Source organism: Zonotrichia leucophrys, chromosome 8, assembly GCF_028769735.1.
Source record: "Zonotrichia leucophrys gambelii isolate GWCS_2022_RI chromosome 8, RI_Zleu_2.0, whole genome shotgun sequence".
In the NCBI taxonomy this organism is placed as follows: domain Eukaryota; kingdom Metazoa; phylum Chordata; class Aves; order Passeriformes; family Passerellidae; genus Zonotrichia; species Zonotrichia leucophrys.
In genome coordinates, this window is record NC_088178.1 from 2714759 (window position 1) to 2723920 (window position 9162).

At 51.0% G+C, this 9162-nt stretch overlaps 1 protein-coding gene across 2 annotated transcripts; it reads left to right on the forward strand.

Annotated features, from left to right (window-relative positions):
* Nucleotides 1-579: 579 nt before the first annotated feature.
* On the forward strand, nucleotides 580-8261 carry LOC135451118 (regulator of G-protein signaling 16-like). Of its 2 annotated transcripts, XM_064720019.1 has the most exons (5): nucleotides 580-708; nucleotides 1810-1911; nucleotides 2659-2720; nucleotides 4609-4775; nucleotides 6004-8261. In XM_064720019.1, exons 1-5 carry the CDS (start codon nucleotides 629-631, stop codon nucleotides 6202-6204), a joined length of 612 nt encoding a protein of 203 aa, XP_064576089.1. In that variant the 5' UTR covers nucleotides 580-628; the 3' UTR covers nucleotides 6205-8261. The 2 variants fall into 2 exon arrangements, with proteins under 2 accessions (XP_064576089.1, XP_064576091.1); XM_064720021.1 differs by lacking the exons at nucleotides 580-708; nucleotides 1810-1911 and adding an exon at nucleotides 2014-2541.
* The last annotated feature ends 901 nt before the right edge of the window (nucleotides 8262-9162 follow it).

Consider the following 9162-nt stretch of genomic DNA (forward strand, 5'->3'; position numbering starts at 1 on the left):
TATATATTATATATTATATATTATATATTATATATTATATATTATATATTATATATTATATATATACATTCCAGCTGTGAACTGGCAGTGCCATTAAAGAGAAGTGGAAACATTAAACCCTGCTGCTCCATCTGCATCCCCCAGGAAGCCCAAACCCTCCTGACCCTGCTGGGGGCTGCCACCCCCTGTTTTAACCACTGGGGCACAGCTCTGGAAGCCCTGGGGCAGCGGGGTGGAGCAGCAGGATGGAGCTGACGGGTCTCTGCGAGGGCTGCAGCGTCTGTCCTGTCCCTGCTCTCCCACCCGCCGGCGCTTCATCAGCAGGCTCCACACGTCGCTGGAAAACGAGCCTGTTTTTTCCTGTTCCCGAGGAAGCGGCGATGACTGTGATGCTCAAGGACGAGCCTGGGCCTCCCACTCCTCCCTCCCTTAGCAGCACACACAAACTTACCTAAGCTCTCCTCTTCAGGGGCGCTGCCTGAGCAGCTTTTGGTTGGCTGGAGGCTGCGGTGATGCTGGGTCCCCCTCCCCTCTCCCGGCCCATATAAAGCGCGGCTCCGCTCCGCTGTCGCAGCCGCCGGGACAGGTGGTGCCCGCATCCCCCTGCTGCAGCCCCCGGGAGGAGCCGATGAGTTGCTGGATGCCTGGGTGCCCAGCTCTCAGCATGTGCCGGGGCTTAGCCGCGCTGCCCATCACTTGCCTGGAAAGGTAAGGCGCATTGGGAGGCAGAGGGGTCGCACCTGGACCAGCCTCTGCCGCCGCCGATGTGATGGTAGGGTAGAAACCGGGATGCACCAAGTGATTCCTTGCGGCTGAATCCCTTCTGCTCCCCCAGAGGGGAACACGGAGGTGAAACCAGCGCAGGGAGAGAGAGAGGAGGATGGCCAGGGCTGTACAAACACACCAGGGCTCTGCCAACTTGCTCCGAGCTGACAGCAGCAGGAGTATTTTTGTCAACACCGCCGAACTGTTCAGTGACATGTTGCTCCTCCTGCCAAGCCCCCACGCTGCCGGCTTGACATTTAAACCCTGATTTTTTTGTATGGGCGCCTGGGGACGCCCGAGCGAACCGCGGGCACGCAAATAGCAGCTGGGCCACAGCACCTCGGGGCCACCCTGGGGACAGGCAGGGCGCCTCCTCCTGCTTCTGCGCGACACCCTCTGCAGGGAGTGCTCTCCGCTCGCCTGGACAGGCAGGGAGCATCAGCCTCTGGCACGGGCTCCCAGCCTCTGGCGGAACCACCCTCTGCAGGAGCATCCCAGCCTCTGGCTCAGGAGCATCAGTGCTGCCTCCCAAAGCCATGGGGTAGGTGGATGGCTCTGGCCTGCCCACGACCTGCTGACAGGCTCCTGGGAGCCCAGGGGCACCCCAAAAATCAGAGCAGGGGAGCAGCAGCAGGGGAATGCTCCCGCTGTGCCTAGAGGAAGGACATCGCTGTGTTTTTCCAGCGATTTAGGAGCAGCGGAGTGATGCTGGTAGAGTGGGGTGGGGAAAGGAACCAGGATCTCTCCGGGAGCTCGGGGGGGTCTCCAGCACTCCAGCAGCTTTTACCTGCCCCAGAGGAAAGACCCGGCTTTATATTCCATGTGTCTCTGCCTGGGAAGCGAACAGGAGAAAACGGTCCCCCAGGCTTAATGCACGGTTGCCAGGGAGCAGGAAAAGCAAGGGGGGAGCGTTTATTTCACACACCAGAGAGCCAAGAAGTGGCTGAAGCCGGGGGCGAAGCAGGGGTGCAACCCCTGCAGGGGTGGGGGCAGCCGACTGATGGTCCAAAGATCCCATCGGACCCCTCCCTCCCTCCTTTCCAGAGCCAAGGATCTGAAGAGCCGCTTGGGCATCCTGCTTCACAAACCCGAGCTGGGACACAGGAGTGGGAGCTCCAGCAAGCTGCAGCTGGGCTCCAGGCGCAGGTAAGCCAAGCACAGCTCTGTGCCATTCCCGAGGGATGCTCCTGCCCATCTGCAGCACAGAGCACAGAGCACAGCTCCCCCTCCGTGTAGTCCCACCCAGGCGGGCCGGGAAGGCGGATCACTCCCCTGCTCCAGCGGCTATAAAACCCGGCAGGGAACGGATGCTGTGGCATTAGGCACAGAGAGCAGGGCCCGGGTGAGAGGCAGGGATCCCGCAGGGCTCCTGCCCTTCCTGGTGCCTCACACCAGCGCTGGGATCCCCGGGGAATGCAGGCAGCATTAAACACAGAACACTGAATATCAGTGCTGAGGGCAGGGGGTTTTCCTGCAGAGGAGACTCTGCTGGGCCAGCAGAAAAAGGCTCTTCTGAGCATCTCCTAAAGAACCTGCTGGACTCGTGTCAGCAGAAAAGGGCTTTTCTGAGCAGCCCCTAGAGAACCTGCAGGACTTGCATCGGCAGAACAGGGCTCTTTGAGCATCCCCTAAAGAACCTGCTGGACTTGTGTCGGCAGAAAAGGGCTTTTCTGAGCATCCCCTAGAGAACCTCCTGGCCAACAGCATGGAGATGAGGTCGGGTGAGCCATCAGGGAAGGTGAAAGAAAGGGAGGAGAGAGGAAAGAGAGCCCACAGGTAATGGATGTTGGTCCCTAGCTTTGGTTTCCTGCTGAATGCTGCTGTCTCCCAGCTGAAGTGCTCCCGTCCCTCACCGCTGGACAGAGAGCCTCACATCCTTTTTATCTTTTTCAGAAACTCCTCCCAAGAGGTGCTGGAATGGAGGGAGTCCTTTGACCAGCTCCTCAAGAGCAAAAGTGAGTAGCATCTTGTTTTCTTCTCTGGGTGAGAGCGTGTAGGACAAATGTACTCACAGTGAGCTGTATGACTGGAGTCAGTGTAGGATGCAATTTTGCCTCCTCCTCAAATGAGGTGTTTGAGGGTTTAGAAAGAGGTCTCTTTCCTGCCCAGATCTGAGGCACAGGGCTCGTTGCCTACCCCATGAAGCTACCCTTTCCTCCTGGCTGGGTGTGTTTGGGGGGCAGAAGTGTTGTCTCACTGCTGCCCTGGGACAGGAGCACTGTCACGGGCATCCCCTGAGGAGCAGCCCACCAGGGGGAACATCATGACATTCCAAAAGCATCCCTTTCCCCACACTGGGGAGAAGGCAGTGTCTGCTCTGGGTGTCTGGTGGAAACAGCCGTGCAGCCACATCCCCTCAGGCTTGTTCAGACAACTGCACTGCTGCCCTCTGTCTGTCTGTCCTGTGCCTCCGGGGATGGCTCTTCCACAGGGAGCAGGAATTCGGCTGTTTGAGTGGATAACCTTGCCCTTTTCCTACTCTGGTATTAGCTGTGTGTCTGTGATGCACAGGGCTCCTGTGAGATGCTGTCTGCCTCTCCCTGTGCAGGCAGCTCCTCCAGACCCAGAGATGGGACCTCTCTTTTAGTCCCACACCTCATCCCCTCCTTACACTGGGCTCTGCACAATGGCAGCCTCCAAAAGCAGTTTTTACAATTTTTAAAATTTTTTTTACAATTTTACAATAGTTAGGATAACTCAAATTATGAGAGCCAAAACGAGATTGTTTGATTATAACAAGCCAAGACCTTGTAATTATCTCTTTACCTTTAAAAGCCAATTACCTTGATTGAGCTTTGCAAAATTCAAATGGCAGAAGTGCCGAATTTGAATCCAAAAGTAGCTGTCTACCTTAAAAGCTCTTCCCCAGCCAAATTTTAATCCTTTTAAGGTAGAAAAAAGTGGTTGTCTACCTTAAAAGATCTTCCCAAGCCAAAGTCCTTCCATAGCGCTAGTCTGGGGCCAATTGTATTTTTTTTTCTGGTCTGCCTTTTGCAGCTTTCCCAAAACCCTCTGATTTCATGGATTCCCACAATCATCCCCTCCTTACACTGGGCTCTGCACAATGGCAGTCTCCAAAAACAGTTTTTACAATTTTTTACTATTGTTTTTACAATTTTACAATAGTTGGAGAGGATAACTCAAATTATGAGAGCCAAAACGAGATTGCTTGACTATAACAAGCCAAGACTTTGTAATTATCTATTTACCTTTAAAAACCGATTACCTTGATTGAGCTTTGCAAAATTCAAATGGCAGAAACACCAAATTTTAATCCAAAAGTAGCTGTCTACCTTAAAAGATCTTCCCCAGCCAGACAAAGTCCTTCCACAGCCAAAATCTGGGGCCAACTGTATTTTTTTCCATCTCCCTCACGTGCTGTGATGGCTAATGAGCATCTCTAAGCTTTGTAACTTAATCCACCCTCCCAGCACAGCTTTGAAGTCCTTGCTGCAATTACTCTCCCATTCTCAGCATCTCATTCCCCCCAGATCTGGGCTGAGAAATCAGAACTAAGGCTCCTGCAGCGTTCCGATGCGTCAGCGCGCTTCTCCTTAGGTAGAATTAGCTCTTTCCCGAAGCTGTAAAGAAAATACTCTGAAACCTCATTACAGAAAGGTCAGATAAATAAAACCAGAGGATTACTTGTCTGTGGGAAAGGATTTTATTGGAGTCCAGAGGCCAATTAGCGGTGTCTCAGAGGGTGGAATTTGCCCGGAAGGAAAGGAAATCTGTGGATGTCACGGTTTGAGCTCCCAGGGCAACGCTCCCCAGGCAGTGTCTGCTGCTGGTCCTCTTCCCCCGGCCCCCTTCCCATTAACTGCTCTTCTCTCCCCTCCATAGGTGGGGTAAATGCATTCCACACCTTCCTGAAGACTGAATTCAGCGAGGAGAACCTTGACTTCTGGCTGGCGTGCGAGGATTTCAAAAAGACCCGCTCGAAAACCAAGCTGGCCTCCAAAGCCAATAGGATCTTCGAGGAGTTTGTCCAAAATGAGGCACCCAGAGAGGTGAGATCATTTTCTGTCCCATGAAATAGGGTGGGAAAGGAATAAAATATCCTGGTGTGTTTGATGAAAGTGCTGTTAGGTCAGTGGGAAGGTGTGCTCTTGTTCATGATCTAACATTGTGTGGTCCATCACATAATGTTGGAACAGAAACTGAGTCTAACTGTGAAGTGTAGCAGGCACAGGGCCTGCAAGGCCTCCTTGGCAGTCAGTTGTCTAAGATAAGAAATGCCTAGTCATGATTACTGGACCAAAAGAAGGCCCTCTTCCACCTTTGGACCCTTGTTATCTCTCTGCAAGATGATAGGTCACTTTCACCTTAACCCTTATATTGGACTGATTCCCAAAACCCCTATATCCTATAAAAACCCCTATTTCTGCCCAGTTTAAGAGGTGTCACTGAGACCCTTGGCAGAAGCTGCCAATAAAGACATCTCTGTAGAACCTCATACAGCCTTCTCCTCTCTCTCCCTGCATCTGCCAAAGGCACTTAGCAAGCAAAGAGCCGAAAATCACAATTGAGCTGAGAATCACTAAAGAGCTGATCTCATGGGGTGTTTGGGATGTTTGTGTCTCACCCCAGGATGCAGTGAGAGATGAGAATTTGACTCCACGTTCTCAGAAGGCTGATTTATTACTTTGTGATATTATATCATATTAAAAATGATATACTAAAATTATACTAAAGAAAGATAAAAGAGACATCAGAAGGCTTAATAAGAATGATAATGAAAGCTCGTGACTGACTCCTCAGAGTTTCCGACACGGCGTGCTGAGATTGGTCATTAATTAAAAGCAATTCACATGGAACCAATCAAACATTCACCTCTTGGTAAACAATCTCCAGACCACATTCTAAAGCAATCAGATAATTATTGTTTTCATTGTTTTCTGAGGCTTTTTAGCTTCCCAGGAGAAGAAATCCTAGCGGAGGGATTTTTTTCAGTAAATATGACAGTTACAATCTCACTTAAGAGCTGAGCTTGCTAAAGTTGCCTGTGGTCCTGGAGCCTGCCTGAGGGGCCTGGACAGGTTGAGCTTAACTGGACTTCACTGTCTGGGACACCCATGGCAGCCAGGCTTGGGGAGACCCCAAAAACCCTGAAGGCACATTAGTGAAGGGATATAAAGGTTTGTGAGCATTTTCATCTACATCTGAAGGCCAATTAAAACCAGGTTTTGTCCTCACATAGAAGAGGAGCTAACGTTTGTGGGCGCTGCTGCCTTGCAGGTGAACATCGACCACGAAACCAGAGAGATCACCCGCAAGAACCTCTCGGGGGCCACCTCGGCCTGCTTCAACGAGGCGCAGGCCAAGACGCGCACGCTGATGGAGAAGGACTCCTACCCCCGCTTCCTGAAATCCGCCTCCTACCAGGACATGAGCAGGCAGGCCGCCAGCCGCGGCACCAGCAAGCGCTCACACACCTGACCTGAGCCAGGGGACGAGCCGGGGGGCCAGGAACAGGGTGGGACACGGATTGTGAGGGCTGAGGCCTGTGTGGCGGGGGTCCGGCTGAAGCTGTGGGGTTTTAGCAGGATCCCCAGCACCCTGAGCGCTTCAGGAGCCGCTGGACATGGCATTCCTCCCTCCCTGGGGGTGGGAGCCCTCACAGCTGGAGACCTTTGCCACTGCAAACATGGAAAGAAATGGGGTTTGAGCTGTGAGTGCACCTCAGCTCATTCAGAGAGGGGATTCCCCTGAGCACCCACAACCCAAGAGCTCCCACCTGCTCTCTGACCGGCGCAAGCAGCACAGGACCTGCCACTCCCTGCTCATAGGGAATGGCCAGGAGAAAAACCCAGAGACTACATGGCAATTTCAGCTGGAGCGATCCTGAGCCTGCCTTCTCCTGACCCCAAGATCCCCAGCACCCTGAGCGCTTCAGGAGCTGCCAGGCCACATTCCTCCCTCCCTGGGGGTGGGAGCCCTCACAGCTCAGCTGGAGACCTTTGCCACTGCAGACATGGAAAGAAATGGGGTTTGAGCTGCGAGCCTAGCTCAAACTCAGCTCATTCAGAGATGGGACTCCCCTGAGCACCCACAATCCAAGAGCTCCCACCTGCTCTCTGACTACCACAAGCAACACAGGACCTGCCACTCCTGCTCGCAGGGAATGGCCAGGATAAAAACCCTGAGACTTTGTGGCAATTTCCACTGGAGGAATCCTGAGCCTGCCTTCTCCTAACCCCAAGATCCTCCAGCTGTGTCCTATGCATGCTCTGCATCGAAGTTTCCACCTCCTTCCAGTGCAGTGACGTTTTCATCCCTCGCTTGAGCTCCACGACCTTCAGATTGCACCTAATCTTAAGTCACGTGCGTGACGTTTTATCCCTGTTATTGTTATTTATTTCATCATTATTATTATTATTATTATAGCTATATTTATTAGAGCAGCACTGCTGAAAGCACACACGTGTATACCTTGCTCTGAGGAGCTTGTAAATTAAATTATTTTAGCTGTTGTAGCACTTAGCATGCCTCCCACCTTTTCTGTGTAATAATTTGAGAGGACCAGACAGATTTGTAGCACAATTTTGGAGCAAGGTACACCAGTAGCAGCAGGGAGAGCTGCTAGAGAGTTTGGATGGCAGTGCAAGGATGCTTTGTAGGCCATGCTGTTCCCTCTCTCCCCTTAAAGGTGTGGATGGCACCTCAGCAGCTTGTCCCAGGCAGGGAACAGAGAGGTCAAACAGGCACTTTGGTGAGCATCTCTATGGGAAACTTGATTTTCACACATGGGAGAGAAAAACCAGGGCTTTGCCTGGGTTTATAATTGGGCTTGGTGTTCCCTTGGATGGTGAAACCAGTCTGCAGCCACAGCACTTTACCAGAAACCCATGGAGTGAGCGAAACCATCCTGTGAATTCAGTGACTCAGGGGGTGGCAGGACACATCACCAGCCCAGACCTGGGGGCAGCTCTTCAGAAAGTCCCTCTCAGCAAGAATTTTGGGGTCCTGGAGAGGTGAGGGTCCCACTTGGCAGCAATGGTGGGTGATGTGGAGCCTGTGCTGGGTCCTGGGGAATGTGCCAGCAGCACTCCTCCCTGCTGAGAGCTGCTTTCCAGGGCTCTGTTTATCCCCAGAGACCAAACCTGGAGATCCTTGTCCCACTGGAATTCACTCCTTGCCAAGGGAACTCTCTTTTGCCCCCCTGTCTCAGCACAGCATCCTTTGGGCTTTTCACAGCTGCTTGAGCAGAGCAAGGGACCAAAGACCAGTTTGGGGATGTTACTCTGAGTCCTCTTCCACCACCCCCATCCTGGTCCCACCTCTGAGCCTCTGGCTGTTGTCCTGGCTGTGTTTACAGAGAGATATCAGCTGCTTTCTTATTTATTATTTATTTTTACAACTGGAACCACCTTTGCTGTGTAACTGAAGCGAGCGATGCACAATGGTCTGTTCTCATTGCTGACGTAATGTTGTCATTACAAAATAAAATGAAATAAAATGAAATAAAATGTAAACAGCAAAATATCCTGACAACATGGGCTGGGTCTTTATTTTTCTGGTTGTGGACTTTCAATTAAATTTTACATTCTAATTCTGGATGCTTTGCAAAGCTGCTTGTGTTGGGTGACTCAGGGGGCATTTCCAGTCACTTTAAAAGTGACAGTGTCAGGGGCAGAAGAGGAGGGGGGGAAGACTTTTGAGGCATAAAGCTTTGTGGTATTTGGTTTATCAAAGAAACCTGAGTGATTCATAGAAAGCATGAAAGCAGAAGTGAAGCTTTGAATATATGAACTGCCAGGGTATTCAGTGCTGCTTATATTGCTCATCATTTCTGAGCCCTTTACAGGACTGCAGTTCCCAATATCTGCTCAGTATTAGTAAAAACACAAATGTCATAAAATTGAGAGGATGCTGGGAAAAAACCCTGCTTTTGGGTCACTGACATAAAAAATACTTGATTTTTGTCAGTAACACACCTGATGATTGAATCCATTGACAAGGGGGGAACTCTCTGGTATCAGAGGGGTTAAAAAAATATCTTATTCCTGTGCAGAGTGAGGTCTGAGCAGTCCCCTCAAATGCTCTGGGAGGGGAAGTTTGCATGCAAAGAGCTTTCCATGGAAGCACCCAGGACTGGAGAGGAGCAGCCCAGTGCAGCTCGAAGAAGTGCTTGGAATAATAACCCAGCAAAAATATGGTTTTATTTCAGTTGCCTTCTTTCTATTTATTGCATGTTCTGGAAGCCAAAATTAACTGGCCTGCGTCAGCAGAGTGTGAGAGGGCTGGTGAGGAGGAGCTGGAATCCCAGGGAATAACTCAGAATGTGCATGTTCCAAGGTGTCACTAGGAGCATGTGGAAAATGCCAATCACTTGTTTTTAAAATTTTAGAAGTTTAAGAATTATAAAATGGTTGTAAAAATAGCAATATAATTAGA

Bases quoted from the DNA above. Each gene is read 5' to 3' on its own strand.
- LOC135451118 (XM_064720019.1), top strand. From the start codon at position 629: ATGAGTTGCTGGATGCCTGGGTGCCCAGCTCTCAGCATGTGCCGGGGC. The intron at 1,912-2,658 runs GTAAGCCAAGCA...TATCTTTTTCAG, and splicing joins CAGCTGGGCTCCAGGCGCAG to AAACTCCTCCCAAGAGGTGC. The intron at 4,776-6,003 runs GTGAGATCATTT...GCTGCCTTGCAG, and splicing joins AAAATGAGGCACCCAGAGAG to GTGAACATCGACCACGAAAC.